This window comes from Dermacentor silvarum, chromosome 6 (assembly GCF_013339745.2).
Source record: "Dermacentor silvarum isolate Dsil-2018 chromosome 6, BIME_Dsil_1.4, whole genome shotgun sequence".
NCBI classification, from domain to species: Eukaryota; Metazoa; Arthropoda; class Arachnida; order Ixodida; family Ixodidae; genus Dermacentor; species Dermacentor silvarum.
The window spans coordinates 146,594,659-146,617,566 of NC_051159.1; the positions used below are offsets into that span (position 1 = coordinate 146,594,659).

A 22,908-nucleotide genomic window follows, 5' to 3' on the forward strand; every position below is an offset into this window, starting at 1 on the left:
CGGCATTTGCGTTATTACGCAAGAACCACGCAAAGTAATCAACTAGCCTTCTCCGTCGAACCGTTATGCAGATATCTTGCGACCACATTCGTCCTATTACTCTGGTGAAGCGAACTTGCTGAGAAGACATCGGTGGGGTGGTTAGTTTATTACCATTGTTTTGGTAGAAGCAGCGTACCTGTAGACACGTGTAACAACGCTGAACACACGCATGTTTATCATTTGTAGGTATTCTCACAAGTGTCTCCAATTGCGCTGCCTTACAATAAGAATTATAGAAGGTGATTTTGGTGTTTCCCTTGGACAGCCAACTTATCTCCGCGCTCACTTCGCAGCTACGACGGCGGCTGCAACGTATCGCAAAGGCCTGATGTTTTGCGTGCTCGGAAAGAGCTTCTTGGCTGTGGCGCCCATCGTGGCCGGCTGGTGCGACTACACAATTTACCCGGACCTCACATTAGTCAACAACAGGTTCGAGCCCCTGTACAGGCGCAGCACGTGGGAAGCCTTTCAGAAGGTGAGCGAGCGCCAGGTGTCTTGGCAAATCGAATTTGCTTCCAGCAGGTTTGTGGAGACCAGGCAAGAATTAAGCCTGAGAGGTACCTGACATGGCCACGTAAGGGAGCTCTCACGAAAGATGAAAGGGTTACGCAATCGCAATATGGAGGTAATAGGCGTAGCGCATTAGAAGCAGGACACAAGAAGAAGAACACAGACAACACACACGTTTGACGCCAACTTTCAACAACGCGTTTTTATTGCGGGATCACAGCATACATATATACACTTCTCTCGTCTGAATAAGAACACGTGCTCCGAGCAAGCTCATAGCACCTCTCGCGACAGAATGGGAAGTTCCTGTTTCTGATGCGCTACGCCTTTTGCCTCCATCATGTTATATCAACAAGCCCAACGTGCAGCGTTACCCAATATGGAGTACACGTCGGACGAAGACAACGCTATTGGTACATTAAGCTGGTCGTGATGATGATTGCATCCCTTCGAATAGGGGCGGTAACAAATAGTCAGCTAGCTGGCTTGAGCTAAATCAAGTAATCTATAGATATTTATCAGTAAAGCATCATTATTTTTTATTTCCTTAAAACCTCCACATCTGCCTTGTATAGTTACATATGCCTGTAGTGGATTAGGTCATATAAATTTCTTCGATGCTTTTTTTTCTGCCAATACTCTAAACGACTCTTGCTCATCTGGACTCCTGACCGGCAAACGCTACCATCCGCTTTAAATCCCAGCGCTTATGGAAGGGAGACGTTTCCTACGGGTTTCGCTGGGTGAATACTTTCGCATTCCATTAGGATTCGCCGAATAGTCTCCGGATTTTCATTGCCGCACACACATGTCTCATCCTGTTGCGTATATTTGCTCCGGTATGTTTTTGTCCTTAGGCAAATAACAGCTCGGGCCTCATATAGCAAGGTACTGTCCTTTGTGTTATACTACAGTTGTTTCTTTATAATTTATTCCTTGCCATTCTTGTAAAATATCCATGGCGTTCTTTGTCTCCACCCATTGCATGCAGTTTACTGCCACTGTTTCTCTCACTTTCTTTTTGAGAACGTCTGGATGTTTATTTGCACTTTCAATTATCCCGTACTTGGAGAACGGTAAATTGGGCTAGTTGGTATCAATTGATAATTACTAAAGCGCAAACTACAAAGTTCATTACCCTTCTGGACAATGAACTTGCTCTTCTAGACTGTTACGTTATGTTGATACCGGTGTCTTTTAAAAAAATAAAACACACCGGTATCAACATAACGTAACAGTTGATACCGGTGTGTTTTGTTAGTGATGTGATGGCGTGTAGAGTTATGGCAAGCATGCGCGAGAAGAAGCTTGGCGTCTCTATAAAATGCTTGTGTCTCATAAAAAAAGAAGAAAAAAAAGTGAATTGATAGTCAGCGCATGGTACTGTCGTTTCGTGTCTCCCCTTCATCTTCGTTGCTTGCGCTGTAGTAATCATGAATCCCGTACTTGGTTGCTGACTTTCTTGATGTCTTCCTCCATTCTGTGCCCACGCTTATGAGCGTTTTTGAGCAGTCCAGAGTGCTTTGGTGGCGCGCGTTACATTTGACTGGTTTGAATCGGGCGCTCTGAACACATTCGGCTGGTTCTTTCAGAACACTGCGCCAGAGTGCTCGAAGGCTTTTGACCTTAAAGTCCCTGAGGTGCTTTATTTGGCCCTGAGAGTGCAACCGACATCTGGGCGGGCTTTTGCTAACGTCGTTTCTGCCGATGTTGGCGTGGCGTCTGCCGCGGTGGGGCGTCGCCACTTGTGCGTCTTGCTTATTTTGAACAGGAGACGCGCATCCGCGTTTCCTTTTACGGCCTCATATTGCTCTGGCAAGCGGCTGCACGCTCGGCTCGGTCACGCTTTCTCTCCGATCAAGAACGAGCTCCTCATTGTCGCAATTCAAGTCAGAGCGCGGTAGTGACCAGCCAAATGTACCCAATTTAATGCGCAAACTAAGGTACAAATCCACTGAACGAGTGCACTAAATTCAAATGCAAGCAGAAGTAAATTTATAGCAATGATACCTTTGCATGCTATGTGTGCAAAACTCGATCCAATGAGGGACATGGCGCCGACCGTTGAGTCCCGCTTGCGCTTTCTTGACCTTTTTTTTTATCGCCTAAGTTAGCTTGACGAGTTGATTTCACCTTTGTACTTGTGCGTTGCATTGAGGCGTTTAGAATTCATAGTCTCTTTGTTGTGTCTTGTCGTCGAAATGAGAAAATATCCACGAGGATTTCTGCAACAGGAGATAACATAGTGACCTGATACGGTGGCGCTGACAACGTAAGCAGTGTTTTTTTTTCTCACGGATTTCGTATGAAAACCTTGGCAATTCCTTTTCAGCATTTTTTTTCACAGCGGAGCTGTTTAAGCCGGCCGGAAGTCCGTGGTGCGTCGGAAAAAATATTGGCCGATCCTGGCGGTAGTGCAGAAAGGGTCCAAGCGCAATGGCACACATCCCTGGGAACTAGCGAAGCTGAGCCTGGCTAAATCATGCTAAGCATGGTTGGGACTACTTAAGCTTAGTCAGTCATTAATAGCCAATCGATAGCTAATCAATATCTAATTGACAATCAATCAATAACCAATAAATTACGGAAAATGCTGGGGATGACTTGGTAGTGCTTAGCCTAGCCCAATAGCCAGGACTAGCTAGGTGCCCATCAGCTCCGCTGTCTCTTTAGCTTTGCGCCTCCAGTGTTACGCTAATTCTTTGCTATTACTGTTACCCTCGGTACTGCTAAAATTGCCAAGTACGTCGGTCCGTCGGTCGGTCATTAAATATATAAAATAATCGATGGCTCAGTCAATGCGCCAATCAATTAATGACTGGGTCTTCATTAGCTGTGTTTCTGCAGTGCGTGAACTTGTTTAAAAAAAAGTGTAGAAACGGGACTCGGGGACGGAGTTCCCTTTACCCTCAGCCCTTCTGCTCACGGCCTTCCGGAAGAAAGAGAAATCGAAAGTGTAATATTAATGCAAGTGACATGACAATTTTCGTGTAGAGAGAGGCTTTGCATGGAATATGTGTTTGTCAGCCTTGAAGCTCAACGGGAAACCCAACTTCATGTTCGCGCTTCGGGTCTTAGGACTGACTTCACAGATATACATAGCGGATGACTGCACCTTCGAGTTTTTCTTTCGTTATATTGTTTTGAAATCACAAAAAGATCACTTAGAGCTTTTCACGCCTGCTCGGACAATGCAGTGAAGGGCCCAGTGCAGCGCTTGCAGCGGCCGTGAAAAAAGACCGCTAATTCTCAACCATGCTGCACCTCTTTGCTCATAAGCCACCGAGCACGTTTCATAATCCACCGTGCCATGAACTATCACCATAACGCGTTTACATTCCATTCTAGTTTCCCTATAACATTCTGTCAGCACTTGTTTTGAATCTACAGTCACACGCTAGCGCGCATCATGATGTTAACGCACATCATGATGTTAATAAGAGCATGTCAGAGTCCGTCCATGTTTGTGTAAGAACACCTTTAACCTGCCCTCTCCATCCCCCTTTCTTTTTCTACACTTGGGTGCGTCAGCCAGTTCCATTTCTGCTTGCTAAAACTGGCGTGCAAGGTATTTTATTCTGGATTACAGAGCGCCATTCATTATGTAACTGCTGTAAGACGTTCCGTACAGCATCGCAGCTATCACCAGTTCATCATGCCTTCATTGATGCAGTTGCGACATTTTCTACAGCATGGTCAACTTCATGAATGATCTGTTTAACACGAAAGTGTTTTACGCCGTACTTCACCGAAAATAAGTCCCATATGTACGTACAGTCGTGAGCAAAAGTATACGGACCAGGGGTTGCTCGAAAAAGCCGATTTTCTCCTCTGCCTATGAACGCAACTTGAAATTGAGCACTGCAGTCTAAACTTGGCGTTGCGAACTTTTCAGTGTACTCATTAATTCCAGTTTATGCTTGTTAATTACGAAGAAATTCCTTTTTTCTGGCGACCCTGTGGTCCGTATACTTTTGCTCACGACTGTACGTCACGTGATCATCATCATGCCAATTCACGAGATGGCGATACTTTGCCGTTTTGCGCTTACCTGATGATTCGGGAAGTAGGCATAGAAAGGTTAGAAAGCTTTGTTGTATTGAATGAATAGTGTTCTTGACGACGTATATTTGTTGTAATGAGTACATTTAGGCATCATTTGATTTATCACTGAGCAGTTTTGTCGACTACATGCGGGCAGCCTGGACAGTTAGAAGAGTATATAGTAAAGATCGCAGTGCTTAAAAGTGTCTTTGCGGCCATATTTTGCCGCTTTGTTCCCAGCTGATGGTCAGGTAAATAGGCATACAAAGGCTTGCTTTATTAAACAAATTATTCTCTTGATGAAGTTTATCGGCTGCAATGAGGACATTTAGGTACCATTTATTTGATCACTGAGAAATTTGGCGAAGACATGCCCAGCACTAGGGCACCAAAGTGGGTAGTAAAAATAGCCGTGCTCGAAAGTCTTCCAAACACTGCCATCTGTCAAACACTCCTCCCCATTTCAGTCTGTGTCTTTGTCTAACGATATGGGGTCCTGATTGAATATTGCAACTCAGGCTAGCTGGCGTTTCATGTGTAGAAAATGTTTTGTGCATGACGCCCACGACCCCTCGCTGGTACCCCAAATTTAGTTTGCTTACAAAAGCGCGTTGTTATAGCACAGTAGCTTAATGTCTGCTTGTGAAACATGCGTTGTTTTTTTAGTGGCACGAGCATCGATTGACACTCTTGCTTCTTCGCAGCACTTCCGGTTCACCTCGAGACGATCGGCGACGAAATTCAGCAAAAAAAAAAAAAAAGACAGTACAGTACCAAATTCACGGGTGTCATTATAGATATGATATCAGAGCATAAGTTTAGCTACAAGTTGAATTGATAAAGTATCTGGAATAATTGGAAATAATGTGAGACGAAGTTTAAAAAATAAAAAAAATGACAAAAAGAAGTGCAGTACAAAATTCGTGGGTTCCATTATATATATGATATCAGAGCATAAGTTCGGTGGCAAGTTGAGTTACTGGTGTGTTTGGAATAATTAGAATTAATTAGCTGAGACGACCGGGGACGAAATTCGAAATAAATTAGAAGAAAAGAAAAAAAATAGTGCAGTACAGTACAATATTCATGGGTGTCATTATAGATATGATATCAAAGCATAAGCTTAGTTACAAGTTCAGTTACTGAAGTGTTTGGGATAATTAGAATTAATTAGAAATCACAAATTACCCTACACCAAAGCACAGAACACCAACGCCGAGGTGCAAGTGCCACTAAGAGACACCAAAGTCAAAGATTAGGGTCGTCTACCGTATTTTTTTTTCGACTTTCTGAACAAGAGATGTTTCCAATAAGCTTTCACTTTTTCGGCGCCTACGTGCGACGGCGTTCTCGGTAGGTAACAACCATCACCACATGGTTGCGCCACAGTGGCTCAACTACAACACGTGTATGGGCATGCGCACGTGCGCACGTGCGCGCACGTTTCAGTTTCGCCACGCGCGCACTCACCGTCGCGTCGGATATAACTATGACGCCTGATAGCCTCCGGGGAGCTGTTTACGCTGCGACGCGGCATAGACCTCGCGTGATTGCTATCGTTGTCATTGTTTCGCCCCCTTCAAGCGAAACTGTCATTAATAAAATAAGACTGTGCGCATTTATGGAACTGTATTTGTTAATGTGCAGCAAAGCTGGTACTGCTTCTTGGAATAAACGTTTCAGTTTCGTGTTATAAGCAATTTCTCTGAAAGAGAGATTCACCGATTATTTTTGTGTTATTCCCACCACTCATGTAATGACCCATCTATGGGGCCTTTAAGCAAATGAAGTGCAAGTAACTCTGTCATGAGACGTATTCTGAGACGATCACTTTCGGCGATACTATCGCCATGGCCATCAGCCGTGCACTGATTGGCTGGCTGAGCAAAACCGGATGAGCTGATTGGCTGGTTGAGCACTACGTCGCGCAAAGGTGATAGTATCGCCGAGAGTGATCGTCCGAGAATACGTCCCCAGACCTGCTCAGTGAGGCCATTTGACACGCAATGGTCTTGCCGCAGGGTTTCGCTACCCAGAAGAACGTTGCTCCCGGCGTGAGCTTCTCGTTGAGCGAGTCCGACGCAACGACCAGCATTCCGAAAATGGGCGCCCAGCTGTCCGATCTCGTGATGACGGTGCGCGTGAGGGCAATGGGCGTGCTCGACTTTGCTCGCCACAGCGGCCCGAATACGAACATCCTGGCACCCATGTTCAAGGTGGGCGTTTGTTGAAATGAAGAAGGATACCACAGAGTCCTGAGTGCATCTCGCCTGCACATGCAAAGAAATTGACGGACCCCTGCGCTGGATTTTCGGGCCGTCCATAGGCACCTCAACATACACTGTGGGAAATGGAGTCATGGTTCACGCGGGCTTGCATCCTATTTTAATGGAGGATTAGCGGTTACTTTGAGCATGTATAGCAAATCGCACGCGTTGACTAAAATAATCATTTAGCAGCAATATTGAAGCGTTTGGTTCATTGACACTGGCGTGATACTGCTAAAGGAGCGAATTGCGCTCTGTGGCACTTCGACGTCTTATTTTATCCGTAATAGTCGAATAATAGATTTCTCCGAAGCCAACGTTTCGATAAGCGGACTTGTTTTAGGACTCTGGCGAACACTGACTTCATGCAGACACTTATTTTGTTTGACTGTTGTTGATCACTTCAAGTCTCCATCCACTTTATGTATAGGGCACATGATTTACTCTTTACACCAATTTATTACTGGATCTTGCATACTTTCAAGAAATATTCGCATTATTAAGTAAATGGGTGGTTAATATGACGCATTATGCAGACATCAGTGAATAAAAGATCGCGAATGCCTTCTTGTCTAACCTGAGCAGTAATCGATGCTGGTACACTAATCAGGTGTTTCCTTTCAACTGCGGCAATGTCTCAACTAGTGGCAATGTGTTCTATGCAGGCCTTTGCAAACGCCCTTTCGGGGCAATCCGACTTGGAGTACATGACCTTTCTTGGCGTCTGGCTGTACACCCAGAACGCGGCTATGCAGTTCGTATCCGAAGTATTGCCAATGCATGAGTAAGTTCACGGTCTGTTCCATTTTAACAGCGAAGCTGTTCTAGTTAACCGTAAAAAGGCCTGCTGCCCCAAAACCTCGCCGAGCTATGACGTCACTGCGCTGCCTAGCAACCACCTCGCGGAGCGGCGTGTGCCTCGCCTCCTCTCCGTGCGTGCACATGTTGCCTTGACATGGGACGTTAAGGAGAGGGAAGGATAGCGTGCGCGCGGCACGTGCAATGCTCGGCAGAGGGAAGGAGAAAATGAGAAAGAGATAGAGAGAGAAAAAGTTGGCCGCATATCTGCTTGCTTCGCTGCAAATGACATCGAAAGACGATAGTCTTCTGCCACCCCTGATAAGTAACACCCTCTCTTGTCCACCCTCCCTCCCCTCACGCTCTTCCCCTCCCCTCTCACTCCTCCCATGATGGATGCAATGGAGATTTTGCTGAATTCAATTCAAATTTACCGCGTTCGCCCTGCTCTCGCGCCATCTGTTGGGACCTTTTATTACCGTTGACTTAAAGCCGGCTGCAGAGCCGCGGCTTCAGTCGGCTTCTTTTAACGCGTAGCGTTTCCCACACCATTTCTAACGCATTCGACGCCATTTCTAACGCATTGATTCTTCATTTACTAACGCAAAAACCAGTACAATATGTATTCCTAATTAAATGAACGCTACGGATTACGGTTATGTGCCTCCAAACTCTGTACTGCTAAATTAGCCATCCTATACTCCGTTTCATACATCAGCCAGGTGCAACGCTGTAAAAGCTGCGCAAGAAGTACGGCCATTAAAATGTATTACTCCGCGCGTTCCGTCTATGCAGCGGTCTATGCTTCGCTGCGCGCCAGCGGCGTTTGCTCGCGCGAGCTTGCACGTGAGGCTGCAGCGACGGGCTGCAAATAAAACGCGCATAGCATGGCATTTTCAGCGCAGCTTAAGAAACTAGGGTCTTTAGAGTTACGTATCTATGTATTTTCTATTAAAGGAACACAGCTCCTAATACTTACCTAGTGATGTTGCGCCTCAGATATGCGTAATATTTACTTTGCGATCGATTACGTTCACAAGTATGAACAGCCGTACCAGTTTAAGTAGTGTGGGCGGTAAGCAAGTGGTCCAATTTTGGCCGGGTGGCTGAATCGGGTGACAGACAGACAGACAGACAGACAGACCAAATTTTCAGCGTTTAAGTTCCCCAAGAAAGACTATCGTCTTTAAAAAATTGTAGCAGCACCAACGAGGCAACGCGCAGGGCTGCTGCCGACGCCGCGCGCGTTGCCTAGCCGCACATGCGCCGAAGCACTAGCGATGACGTCTATTCGCGTTGCCTATTCACCGTCGGCGCCGCCGGCGCAGATGCGCGCTCGCTTCGCCCGACACAGACACGGCTCCGCCGAGCAGCCGCCAGCTGCGCGCTACTGGGCCTCTTCGATTATCCGTCCCGGACTGCCCGAGGCAGTGCTTTCAACCAATGAACGTTGCGTATACAGCTTCTTGGACAGTCCGGGACTGTCAGAGACAGATAATCGAAGAGGCCCACTGTGCATAGCTTGCGCCCAGTGTGCATGCGCTTGGCCCCGGAGTTTGCCATAAAAGGGGCTGCGCCTAGTCGTGTAAACTTTCGCTACATATCGAGCGGCTAGCCTCCAACGCGTTCGGCGTCGACAAGCAACAGGGTTCTTGGCACTGTGCCAACCTTGGTTAGCCTGCCTGCGTTTGTGGCACGCCAGGAACGCTGTCGCTCGTAGGCGCCGACGCGTCCAGCGCTAGTCACGCGAAATGTGGCGAAAGGGAAGGTACCTCCGAAATTTATCGCTCGAGAATACCTTCCCTACATACGTAGTTAAGCCAACCTAAGACCTAGCAGCAACCAAGTTAATACCTAGCAGTAGCAGCCAGTAAGACTTGAGGATCGACAGTTTCGCTGTGCCCAAGCTTTGCACGACCGAGTGCAAACTTGCCCGTTTTTTTTTTTTAATTTGGAACTTTTTTTCCATGTGGAGCTATGCCCCGCACGAAATGCCAGAGTATTAATTGCTAGCTTCACTGTCAGAAACATTATTTGCAGCTACGAATGCTCTGTAGTTCTCGTTTCTCAGCAACATCTACTGATGCCGGAGGAACAACGGGCTCTCCAAATGCCGCGAAACACGATAGAACCCCGACTTTTCAGCAAGTAAGCTTTTGTTCGCGAGCGTGATAACGTCGGGTTTACGACCGTGTCCAAAGCTCCGGGGTAACTCCAAGGATCAATGCGCACCACGCAGGAGGAGCTACAGTGCTTACACAATGAAACGCGACAGTTGTACCACGGCCGCTGGATAAAAAAAAATGTCACAGTTTCGCCCTAAGGGCGAAGCAATGAATGCGATAGCAATACAGCAATGCCATACGAAGTAAGGTGAGCGGCTTTGGTAGCAATATGAATTGTAGTAAACATGAGCTGATTAAGTAAGCAGGTGTGCTGCGGCGTAAGTAGACCGACATGAAGAGAGACTCGATGACCACGAGAAGACGCGTGTGAAACGGTGGTGTTGATGAGAAGCGCTTCCCGTGGGCAGCGCGAGCGAAGGGACACACCTGTAGTGCTGCACTGCCGATCCGGGCAGCATTGCATGTGTAGCGTGCGTTGGAAAATGTCGCCCGACTAGTACTAACTGAATGAACAAGCGTGGTGTGAGCGCGCACAAACAAACACGAATAGATCACACTGAATGACTGCAGACAACGACTGTCAAAACGCTGGCAGCAAGCATACGCCGCAGCGGGCGAAGGTACGTGCGGTCTATCGCTTCAACGGAAACTGAGCGGCGAATGCACGGCGCATAAAGGTCAGAGCCGTGTGGAGATAAGCGACGGTGCGAGCGAGCGACGAGCGCGGTTGTTGGCAGAGAGGAAGTGCGCCCCCCCCCTCCCCTCCGCTCCCTCCGGCGCTGGGTTCCCGCTTCCTTGCTTGCGCGTGGGAGATTGAGTGCGTTCGCTCTCCGTGATAGCGCGCGTCCCCGCACGCTTCCGCTCGGGCATACGGCGCGCGGCGAAGATTTTATCTATACGGAACCTCACGGCGACGACGACGGCGACGCCGACGGCAGAAATCCGGTTGAAGTGTCCATATAATTGCTATCGCAATAAAAAGGTGCCTTTTCGTTATCCAGCGGCCGTGGTAGTACAGTCGCAACAGTAGTCACCATCGCGTCTGCGATTCACCGCAGAACTTCTCGCCGGGAAACGGAAAGAGTAAGCCTGTTCAAGAAACGTTCTCGCCCACGCGGTTTGCCACAATGCTTCCTTCCACGGGCAGCCACGGGTGGCATATGCATGCCGTAGTTAGGGAGCCTACATGCAACGCCGTTTTAGGGTGGTGACAACACCAAAATTTTGACTGCTATTTACCGCCAAATTTGGTGGGTAACCATTTTGGTACCTAGTCTTTCTGCTTTTTTTTTGTCACGCTCTGATGTACTCATGTTGGCCCGCGATCTATTAAATTTCTTTAATTTAGTTTTGTGCCTATGCGCGCAAGAAACCTGCATACATCTTTATTATACTCATTGTCTTTTCCTTTTATTTTAACACATCAAACTTACTTTTCTATTGCACGTCGTCCTACACATATAAAGCAACAAGCTTTAAGGCACGATGGCGTGCTCGTGGTAGCATTATCTCACGCCAAGAATGTGAACTGCAATAATCATTGTCGTTGCCTTCCAGTTGTACATAATATATAAAGGGTGTTTTTCTAATTGTGCTGTAATAAAGACTGTCCTTACTAGTCTGTTTAACTAAAACGTAGACGTGCCGTGTACGGCGCTCAGACGTGCCATTTGTATCTGGTTGCTGAGGCCAAAGTTTATTAAAAGAAGTTAATTAATTTCACGTCACCAAGGGTTGCGGGAAATGTGGTCTATCAGCTGGTCTTTCGCGATTTTGTGCCCCAGATTTAACCCGCCAATTTAGCTGGCGGCGGCAAGTGCCCTTACAAAGGCTGTCACCATCCTAAAACAGCGCTTACATGTAGGCTTCCTAGGGCGGACTACTGTTCCTAGGGCTGGCGGCCACGCGTTCTGACTGTCGCGTTTCATTCCGTGAGCACTGTCTCAGAGTGGAATACGAAATGTCATGAAAGCTTTTGGCGAGTAGCATATATTGAGACCCCGGTTTACCTCGATACAAATTTACGAAATTTTCAATTTAACGACGTTTCAATTTCCCGACACACTAGCGCATTATACGTTGAGAAACTAAGCAACGAAGCAAAGTTATCGTCTGGCCTGATTTACTAATGTTTTTTGGGGGAAATATGGGTACCATATGTGTGTGCCGGGTTTTAGTTCAGCTGTCAAGTGCCGTTGACCTGTTGGAAAGCTTTACCTCTCACATGAACGAACAGTTGGTATGATATCAATGAACTCGCTCTCTACGATAAGTGCGCATACATGCGAAAATGAAGTTTTTTTTTTTTCATTTTGCTCATGAATAAATATAATGATATTCGCAGAGCCTTTAAAATGTTTTATTAGACTTAACAAAGTTTTCAATTTAGCGATACAATCCTCAGGCCCCATCGTGATCGTTAAATCGAGGTTTAATTAGATACGAATTCGAGGAAACCGCTGTAATGAGGTCCTCGCGAATTAAAACCCCCTGAAGAGGGTTTCTGCCGGCGCCTTAGGCAAGTGCAAGCGGCTAAGCGAGTTCGCGTTTATTGTCCGCTGATAAGCCGTATATAAGTGGAACGGCAAAGAAGTGGCGCGATTGCTGCGCATATCATGAAGTCAAGATCTCGCTGGGGTGGGTAGTGTCTCCAGTCACTCGAACACAGTGACGTCACACGCCTGGCTTTTTTAGTCCAGAATTAGCATATGCAGGAACAGCTACCTTGTTTTAAACGCACTGACGACGCCATCCCGACATAATGAAACGCGAACGGGACAAAATCAAGAAGGAACATGTCTTGTGATTAATTCGATGAACTTGGGATGTGTGATATACAGATTCATGCGCTCTATACAGAAGCAAGGCGTCTGTAGTTGCAGTTCAATAAAACAAACGTCACACTGACATTGACGAATGCGGAAAGTTTCAATTCTGCGTTGATTGATGTCACTCCGTATAAAAGTTTGGAAGACGGATATAAAGTAAATATAATAATGTCGACCTTGCTGAACTGATATTTATTCCTAAAGAATTCCATCATGTCTAGCATGATTTTGTACACATTGTGCAAAGATTTGACGGACTATGAGTCACCTCAAATTAGAGTGAGATAGTATACGTTTGTGTTTGAAGGGGCCCTGAACCATCCCTAGGGCTTTGTGAAATAACATAGTCCTCGGGTAGCGTACACTGCTGTGAACATCTCAGCCAAGTTTTGCTGCCGTACACCGTGCGTGGAGCTAGCAAGTGGAGCGCAAAGTCACCTTTCTCTCAAACGCTCTCGTTTCAACTGAAGCCATGATCCTCAGTCTCTTCTGTGTGCTTTATTACGTAATAAAGCACATTCCAATAAGCGGCTGCTATTGGTCGCTGCGGTCGGCTACACCGCGGCCGCCACGGGGTGCCGCCACGAGTCCACTGGCTAATCGAACTGAGGCTCGCTGAGGACAACCGCGTTTGGCTTACGTTGAGCGACTCGTAAGCACCAAAATGGGAAGTCGCGTCGTCTACGTTAACATCCAAAATGAAATTTGAACTGCGAGCCACGGTGACATTTCGAAGGCGGAGCGTTGTGGCCCCGCCCCACTCCGCCGTAGCATTCGCAGTGCAAGTCATTGAGGAATGAAGGGAAGCACAGCGGAAGGCGTGTTTGATTGCCAATAATTCCGCTTACATAGTTCATTTTATAAAATACATATTGGGCCATATAAGAAAATTATATATATATATACATTACATACAAATGCATTTATTTATACAGAAATATTCACACATCCACAAACAGTTATATGCACACACACATATACACATATATATGTTTACAAGAACCAATATATCAAAAATGAGGATACACAACTACAGAAAAATTATTTATGAGCGTATACTTTAATGCATTATTAACTTTTAATGTGATCTTTAAAATTTGTTGAATTGTTACTGAAGTTTAATTTCTGTTCGATCTTGTTCAGTACATGAGCTATTTGGTATGTCGTTTTCTGTCTATCGGGCGCTGTTAATATTTTGGGTGGTATATTTTGGTTTAGGAAACCTTGGACAATAGGCAGAATTTGATTAATCACTTTTTGAGTAAAGTATGTTTTGATGTATTAGTTGCAAAGTCTTCAAGTGATACTACTAGTCTGCCCGTAATATACCATGCTCCGTAAACAGGACAACTATTCTTAAATCACGCACATTACCGTAATAATTTTCAAAAGAACGCAATATATATTTTTTTGTAGAATGACAAGGTTGTAAATTGTTTGTGTAGTGGCACCCCATGCGAACCACCCACATGTAAGTTTACAATAGAAAAGGGAATAATACAGGGTTCGTTATAGCCAGAGCGGTATATAAGTACAGGGGTCTTTTTGGATTTTGCCCCCGTCGAAATGCGGCCGGCGCGGCCGGTTGTCGGTGAACATTCATCGCTGTCTGTACTTAAGAGGTCGTTGCCTTCACCGTCAAACACATGTCGTGCAATAATAGCTTTGTTTCGTCCCGAACAATAAAACCGCTGCGCTAACCGAGCGGTATGCTTTGCTGCGCACAAAAAAAGAATTGCGCCGCGGGCGCTGCGCCGTCTCTCGGTGGAAAGGTTAAGCTCGAGACGGGAACAGTTCGTGAGGCCCAAAGCGCGGGATTTAAAGAGCTCTATTGGAGAAAAACTGGTCGACGGCAAAAGGGGTTGTCTGCCCTTCTTGAGTGTTGTTCCTTTCAGCAGTTTCACGAAATAGAAGTAATTTTAGTTAATCAGCGACTGATTGCGATGGCTGTTCGACAATATAGTGCCCGCCGCGCTAAAGGGACGTGTAATGAAAAACACCCGCTCGCTTAGAATAAATTATATTAAGAAAATTCCTACGTGGGAAAACTATCTGGTAGGTGAACACCCGACCAGCGGATATGGGAACAGTCTGAGGGAGGTAACCTTTCCTTTGAAAATTGGCTCGTGTAACCTTTCTTTCTTTTTGTTTTATGTAATTGGCATACCTGTCGAGCCATTATCTTCTTTTTTAGGTGAATGGGGTCATTCGCTTCCGTATTAATCAGGGACTGCGCACGACTTGACGCGTACCTGCAGAATTTCGCAATAAACAAGGCCGTGAAATTGTACCAGTGCGGATATAAGAATGAACTCAAGTGCACAGAAAATTCACTTTAAAGACGGCGGTGCGTAAAAGTAAAGCGGGGTCAATGAACTTTTTGAAGTGAATTAGCGCGATTTCTTTGCACCTTCTGTCTGTGACATTTAATCATTTCCTTTCAGGAACCTGAACACAATCATTCTGCAGACCCACATGTCCGAGCTACACGCCTCACCAGCCACCTGCATCTCTCGACCAATATGCGTGATGGCTTCTGTCGACACCCTTCCCAGCTTCGTGAGTGTAGTCGGTGCAGAGAACTTTGAAAGCAGTCACGTGAAAATTTCTTTTTCAGCAGAAGTATGGTGAGGAGCGACTGTGAACAATGTAGTAAATAATCTGGCCATGCTGCTTCGCAAAAAAAAAAAAAAAAATATCCGATGGTCAAGCGACACGTCTGGGACACTTAACGTGGAATGACCCGTAGATGTTCTGCGCGAACAAATTTGATGCGCCATAACGTATACCACTGCACTGCGCCTCTTCTAACCTACATTTTGAAGATAACAGGGTAACCTTAAAGGAAGTGAAGCTGAGGACAACGAGGCTATGGAAAGCATAACAATAAGCACAAGTTTGAGAGGCTAGTGAGGAAACAAAAATAGATGATATTGCCGCCTACATATAAGATGGTCCATAGGTCAGTTAAACCAGAGCAAGGACAAAGTGGGATTCGTTTATTGAGTGAACTTGTCCCCTCAAACGAACACATTTTTTTTACATACTCTTGGGACTGCTTTGTCGCCGAACAATACATCCTCTATTTTGGGTGCACATCCTCTCTTTAGCGCTGCACGCCCGATGATTTCATGCCAGAAAGGTTATCTCGCGCAGATACGCGCATACACGTTTGTGACCTGAACGTACCGAAAGCGCAGTGTTGAAGAAAGCGGACACGAGATAGGTGACGATTGCTCTTTGGGGACAAGATAAGCCCGGAAGGATGCCAAATTGTGAAATAAAGCACAAAAAACTCGGCCGTGACGATAGCAACAAGCGGGCGTCGACTCGAATGCTCGTGCTTAATTGCGTCTGGCCGCTTTTGTACACTGCACCATTGAACCTTCTAGATTCGCTCACGATGATCAGGTAAATACTAGAACATGCCGCGAACATGTATATGAGTGTGCCTACAAATTTGACGGCTGGCCCGTTTTTATGGAAAAGAACAAAGACGTTCAACAGTCATGCGTTAGCTGACATCGCAAGCGCGTTCTGGCGAGATAGCAGGAACATGATAACAAAACAGGTCATGGAGAGTAGGCGAATCGTCGGCACTGAACGAACGAAACTCACGTGGCAGTGAGATGACATCCACATATCCCACCACCGAAGCGATGGTGGTCCTAAATAACTTACTATATGATACGTGTTCCTACAAAATAGTTTCGAGTTTTGTACCCATGGTAGGTGGGTGCCTGATGACGTCACGATACGGTGGCTGGCTCCATTCGTGTGATTGATACAGTTGCCAAATGGAAGCGCAATCATAAGAAGCGCGCGCAGCGCTCCGGTTTATTCACTTAATGCGTTCAGCATTAATTCCTTGGGAACTAACCGCGACTTTTTGGACTGTATAGCCGTTTTCGTGGGCCGACCCCGAAGATAGTGCAGTCTTGAAAGAATTCTTGAGTTTTACGTGCCAGAACCTCTATTTGATTATGAGGCATGCCGTAGTGGGGGATTCCAGATTAATTTTGACCACCAGGGGATCTTTAACGTGCCCCCAATGAACGGGACAGAGGCGTCTTTACATTTCGCCCACATCGAAATGCGGACGCCGCGGCCGGGTTATCATCCCGCGACCTCGTGCTCAGCAGTGCAACACTACATATAGCCGCGAGGACACCGCGGCATGTGACAGTGCAGTCTTACACAGCTGTAAAAACCGCGCGTTGGTACGGTACCACTGTACCACAGCGCGGTGGAATAGGCGGCACCGCTACCGTGTGGTAAGGAGAGCGTTCCCGCATTCCCCCTTGTGACAGGTAGCGTTTTGAGGCACTGTCGTTGAGACGTTGCACCTCTGGTCGAAGACGCAGGCGTCATTTGAGACGCTGCACAGAGGTCGCAGACGCTGCGCGGAATTCTGAACTGGTCTTTTGAGGAAGTGGCGCTCCAAGTACCGATTGGCTCTCGCGTGCGCGTAAGACATGGTTGTAAGGGGCGCGCCACCTATAACACTAAGAGCAGCACAGTGCCATAAGCAATAACCTCCCACAGCATGCTAAACGCAAAATTGCATAACCACCGAGGTTGGTTCTTTAATCGTTTGATGAACTACGTCATCATACACAGCCTTACTGCTGCAAGACGTCAGTGAGCTTTGCTCTGTGAAAACATACCGATAACGTTGCTGACGCTAGGTCCGGTATTTCGAGATCAACCTTAGTATCAAATAACAATATTTAAGTGTTTCCCAACCTTACTAATTAAGTGCCTTGCTTGCACTAGCGAGGGACTTCTGGTAGAGTCTCTGCAAATTTTATAGTGTGGGTCAGTTTTTTTTTATGTAGATAGATGACAAACATTTAACGCATGGGATGCAGTCTGATGACGTGGAACATCGGTAACTGGATATTGGTTCGAGATGTTTTCATCCTGATGTGGACTTGAATAGGCTGTTGTAGTTGTTACTGATAATGATGATAACTATGACGACTATGATAACCGCTGTTTGCTGATAATGGCTTTCTGCAGAGTATTGCCGAGGCGGCCGTGTCCTTACTGCGGGAAGAGGACGACAAGTTCCGGCTCATGTTCTCCTCGACGCTGGGCGTCATGATATACGCGGGAGCTGTAGGAGGCGAACAGCCGTCGAGTGCCAACAAGCCCTGCGACTGGTCTTACATGGAGGACTACGACTTCGTGTGCAATGACAGCCTGCTCAGCGGCAAACGCCGCTACGACTCGGATGGCAAGTACGAATACGTCACCTACGAGGATTACGACCGTCGGTACTACGTAACCTACGAGTCCAACCGGAGCATTGCTGAGAAGGTGAGCGTCTCGCTCGAGAACTTTATTAAAGCGAGGTTTTCTTCGCCTATCTCACTACGGCTTGGCGTTCGTTCATCGCTCGGTCGGTCAGTATGCTAGCCGAAAGCTCCAGGAAACTGGCCTATATTAGCACTGCACGTTGGCCGACGTAAAGTGAGCGTAATTTTTTTTCTGATAAAAAAAAAAAAAGAAACCCGGGCAAGCTTGCACTCGGTCTTGCAAAGCTTAGGCACAGCGAAACTGTCAATCCTGAAGTCTTCCTCGCTGGTACTGCTAGGTATTAACTTGGTTGCTGCTAGGTTTTAACTTGGTTTAACTTAACTACGCATGTAGGGAAGGTATTCTCGAGCGATCATTTGCGGAGGTACCTTCCCTTTCACGACATTTCACTTGACTAGCGCTGGACACGTCGGCGCCTACGAGCGGCAGGGTTCCTGGCATGCCACAAAGGCAGGCAGGCTAACCAAGGTTGGCACAGTGCCAAGAACGCTGTTGCTTGCCGACGCCGAACGCGTTGGAGGCTAGCCGCTCGATATCTAGCGAAAGATTGCACGACTAGGCGTAGCCCCTTTTATGGCAAACCCCGAGGCCAAGCGCATGCACACTGTACGAAAGCTATGCACAGTATACGGGCGGCGCGTTGCAGACGACACACCGGGATGACGTCACGGCGTATGCGCAATAGTGCGCAGCTGGCGGGTGCTCGGCGGAGCCGTGTCTGTTTCGGGCGAAGCGAGTGCGCACCTGCGCTGGCGGTTAATAGGCAACGCGAGGTGACGTCATCGCTACTGCCTCAGCGCGTGCGCTGCTAGGCAACGCGAGCAGCATCGGTAAAAGCTATGTGCGTTGCCTCGTTGGTGCTGCTACAATTTCTTTCTCTCTCTATCTCACTCTCATTTTCTCTTTTCCTCTCCCGAGCATTGACTCTTGCAGAATACCCCCCCCCCCCCCCCCCCCAACCCCTTGGCGTTTTGTGTTTATGCCACGAAATATTCTGACCAACGAGAGGTTTACAGCTTCGCTGTAAACATCTACGCACAAAGCCAGTACGTATAATGTCGGCTTAGCTAGGTAAGTCTAAAGGGCACATATATCTGTTGGGTATAGCGCATGATTTTTAACGGCTTCCAAAACTATTTCTTATGTTTGGCTTACACCATTCTTGGCCTATATAATTCTTGACCACAGCAGGATACTTGGGTATGCGTCCATTCTTGACCAATCCCCCAGAATACCGTGCACGTGTCACTATGGCCCAAGCGGTATAAAATATATTTACACATGTGTAATACTTTGTGCATACCGGGCCTCCATTCTTCCCTAAAGAAGCATCATACATCGTCTCCGTCTTCGTTACATCGCTGCGTAGACCTGTGACACTATGCATGGACATGGACTGCTGTTTGCGTTTCGGCATAGCTTGTGGATGGTGCAGTGTTTAGACACTGCATGACAAAAAAGTTGTAACTTGTGCGGTACATGAACATAAACTGCGTAAGATTACACGTTGCATGGGATCAAAATAAAGACAATTGTAAGCATCGAATTTAGTTTTGTAGTGAATTATGGCATTGACGCGGGCTGGTTGGTAGCCATTTAAGTAACCGCTTCACAAAAACTTCGTTTCTCATAGATTCCAATATATGCGTTGGAGCTGCATATATTTTATTATTTTTATTTAGAGAACTTGTGAGTCTAGTGTCAAGATAGTAGCATATAGTTTAGATAGTTGCGTTTTGTACATTGCAGGATTACGAGGCGTGATGAAACGAAACTTATCTGCATTCAATAAAGAGTAGTTATGCTTCATCAAATGATACATTAAAATAAAACGTCCGATCAAGCATGTAAGTGGTACAAGGAGTCGGCGCGAAAGAACGTGCCGTCAATTAACGAGGCCCTTGCCACTATCCGCGACATTGCCTTATCTAGGGCCCACAGGCACAGTTCTCAGCAGTGCAATGGTCAGGGGAGGCTATTTAGGTGCTGTTACACAGCACTTCAATCAATCAATCAATCAATCAATCAATCAATCAATCAATCTATCTATCAATGTTCATTAAAAAGTCAAAGTTTCTCCCGAAAGGCGAAGCATCAATTGCGAAAGCTAATTAGTGGACAGCTATACAAGTAAGGATAGTAGCTTTATCGGTCGTGTAAACTTGTAAACATAGGCCCACAAACTAAATTAACGAGCATGATGTCACGCACGCACAAGCAAACATGAACGCATCTCACTCGATGACCGCGGAAACTAAAAACGCTGGAGTGAGTTAGCGCAGCAGCAGCAGCAACGATCGAATTGAGCTTCATGCCGGTGCTCGCATCAACGCGATCTCAGCCACGAAAATACTGGGAGGGCGGACTGTGCCCCGCCGCGGCTGCCTTTTAAGATACAGCCGCCCGGGCGGAGGCGCGGCGTAGTAGGTGGCTTCCCCCCTCGCTACCCTCCCCCTCGGAGCCTTCCAGCTCAGTGGGACCGCGCGGCCGCAGTGAAGCGCGGCCCCTCCACCTGCCCACACTCCCCCTGGCGCCTTCCAGCCTGGGGGGAGCCCGCGGCCGCAGTAAAGCTAGGCCCCTCCACCTCCCTACCCTCCCTCCGGAGCGTTGTGCGCGACTGGAATACTGCGCGCTTCCTCCCCGCTTCCCGCCCTTGCCGCGCGCAAGCCGCGATTGCCGCAAGCCACGCTTTCACTCGCACATATAGCGTACGGCGCGCGGCGACGATTTTATCGCCAACGGGCTTTATACAGAACCTCACGGCAACGACGACGGCGACAGCATAAATGCGCCTAGAGTGTCATAATTGCTATCGCAATAAAATGGATTTGTTAAACACAACATTCAATTGATTGGTCTAAGCACATTGCGCTTGGCGACCAATCAGGCAGTTTGAACACCAAGATGGAACACCTAAATATGTATAACAAAAGCTTGTACCACCCAGTTAGTATAACAACATCCCGCGCTTCTTTTACAAACTCAAAACATTCATCTGCACAAAAGTTAAAAAGCAAGTTATATTTTAGGTGTATATTGCAGCATGTTACAACAGCCTAATCTTGTACATAGAAATCAATGACGTGTATTATTAAAAGTAATTAAAAAAACTGTATTTGGTGTAAAGTTATAGCAGTACGTGAATAACACGTAGAGGAAGTTCTCGCCACAATATTGCCTACAACCATGACAAGACGTACCCAATAAGAGAGGCAATAATGAAGTGAATACTGTGCAAATCTGCAAGGTGGACGCAGGGTTTAAACAAATCTTTTCAGCAAACGTCCACTACTGGACGTTCGCTCTGTAGTTATGTATGTATGTATGATATGTATGTATGTATGTATGTATGTATGTATGTATGTATGGTATTGTATGTATGTATGTATGTATGTATGTATGTATGTATGTATGTATGTATGTATGTATGTATGTATGGTATGTATGTTATGTTGTATGTATGTATTATGTTATGTATGTATGAATGTATGTATGTATGTATGTATGTATGTATGTATGTATTGTATGTATGTATGTATGTAGTATGTATGTATGTATGTATGTATGTATGTATGTATGTATAGGTAGTATGTATGTATGTGTGTGTAGTTATGTTATTGTATGTATGTAGTGTATGTATGTGTATGTCAGTATGTAGTGTAGATGTATGTATGTATGTATGTATGTATGTATGTATGTATGTATGTATGTATGTATGTAGGTATGTATGTATGTATGTATGTATGTATGTATGTATGTATGTATGTATGTATGTATGTATGTATGTATGTATGTATGTATGTATGTATGTATGTATGTATGTACTGCTTACTTTTGTTTTACGCTGTTTCAGTACGAAATGTACATTCCAAACATCTCGGAAGGCTGGGCACTGTTCGAGATCCAGCGTGACGTCGGCGCCAAGTGTTCTCCATTCGGATTGAACTACGAGCGCCTGGAAGCCGCACAGAGCATAGCCCGCAACAGAACTCGCGTTGGGTAAAGCCAGGCTGTGACTCGAAGGACGCACCACTCACCAGGACCGAGCATTCGGATGACATTTTCCGGGGATGATGTTTGCTCCTTCTAAGCTTTAGACGCTGTTTTCCAGAAAATGATAACTGCAATTCATGACGCATCGCGTTTTGCAGGTTCAAGGTTGAACTGTCTTTCTTAGTATTACATTTTTATATTCAGTCATCGTTGGTTTATTGTAGGTTTTGTTGTATTGAAAATGTTCGCGACTGAGAATCGAATAAATACTGCAGAGTAACTTGTGCCTTTTCGCGCAAGACCAGTGGCCCATAAGCTGTGGATTTTGTACATTGCTCACTTGTATTGCTGAGCACTCAGAATGCAACGTGAACAGGGTAAAGAAGTAGAAATATCTCTCATACACCATTATTAGTTGAAAGTCACTCATTCGCTAGGCGACTCCTTAACCTTCCGAAACTTCTCAAGACACAGCGTCCGAGAGAGAGTCATGTCAACGTTGCCAAACCTCTGCCAAACCCTGAGACGCCAACACGTGGTCATTTCCGCATTTGACCTTTCAATGAAGTATGACAGTGGAGGCTAACACTTTACGTTATATAAAATATATTTCTATTGCTTTGCCTCTTTCCTTCTCTCCTCTTTTATTTTTAGGTTCCTTATATATTGCGTTGATTCAGCGATAACAATATGATGCCCTTCAGCTGCGTAATCCTTCGACATCTTTTGTCTTCGTTTCCTTTAGTCATTCATTTAATCATCAGCATTATAATCTCATTTATTATTATCATTATTACCAACTCGGTTAAGCTGCCGCGAGATAGCGCGCTGATACAATTTTGACGGAGCTCATGGTACGGAATGGCAGATCCTGCAAAACGGGGACACTAGAGAAACGAGAAGGACAACGCAAACACCGACTAGCGACCAGAAAGTCGCAAAGTGGCGGAAAATGAGACGGACACCGAAAAATTATAT

General features: G+C 46.2%; 1 protein-coding gene across 2 annotated transcripts; it reads left to right on the forward strand.

Annotated features, from left to right (window-relative positions):
• The first annotated feature begins 344 nt into the window (after window positions 1–344).
• On the forward strand, window positions 345–22,260 carry LOC119455174 (uncharacterized). Of its 2 annotated transcripts, none has more exons than XM_049669577.1 (4): window positions 345–517; window positions 15,060–15,174; window positions 17,638–17,937; window positions 21,791–22,260. In XM_049669577.1, exons 2-4 carry the CDS (start codon window positions 15,091–15,093, stop codon window positions 21,938–21,940), a joined length of 534 nt encoding a protein of 177 aa, XP_049525534.1. In that variant the 5' UTR covers window positions 345–517; window positions 15,060–15,090; the 3' UTR covers window positions 21,941–22,260. The 2 variants fall into 2 exon arrangements, with proteins under 2 accessions (XP_049525534.1, XP_037572545.2); XM_037716617.2 differs by lacking the exon at window positions 345–517 and adding an exon at window positions 7,539–7,647.
• Window positions 22,261–22,908: the final 648 nt, after the last annotated feature.

Bases quoted from the DNA above. Each gene is read 5' to 3' on its own strand.
- LOC119455174 (XM_037716617.2), top strand. From the start codon at position 7,571: ATGACCTTTCTTGGCGTCTGGCTGTACACCCAGAACGCGGCTATGCAG. The intron at 15,175-17,637 runs GTGAGTGTAGTC...GGCTTTCTGCAG, and splicing joins TCGACACCCTTCCCAGCTTC to AGTATTGCCGAGGCGGCCGT. The intron at 17,938-21,790 runs GTGAGCGTCTCG...ACGCTGTTTCAG, and splicing joins ACCGGAGCATTGCTGAGAAG to TACGAAATGTACATTCCAAA.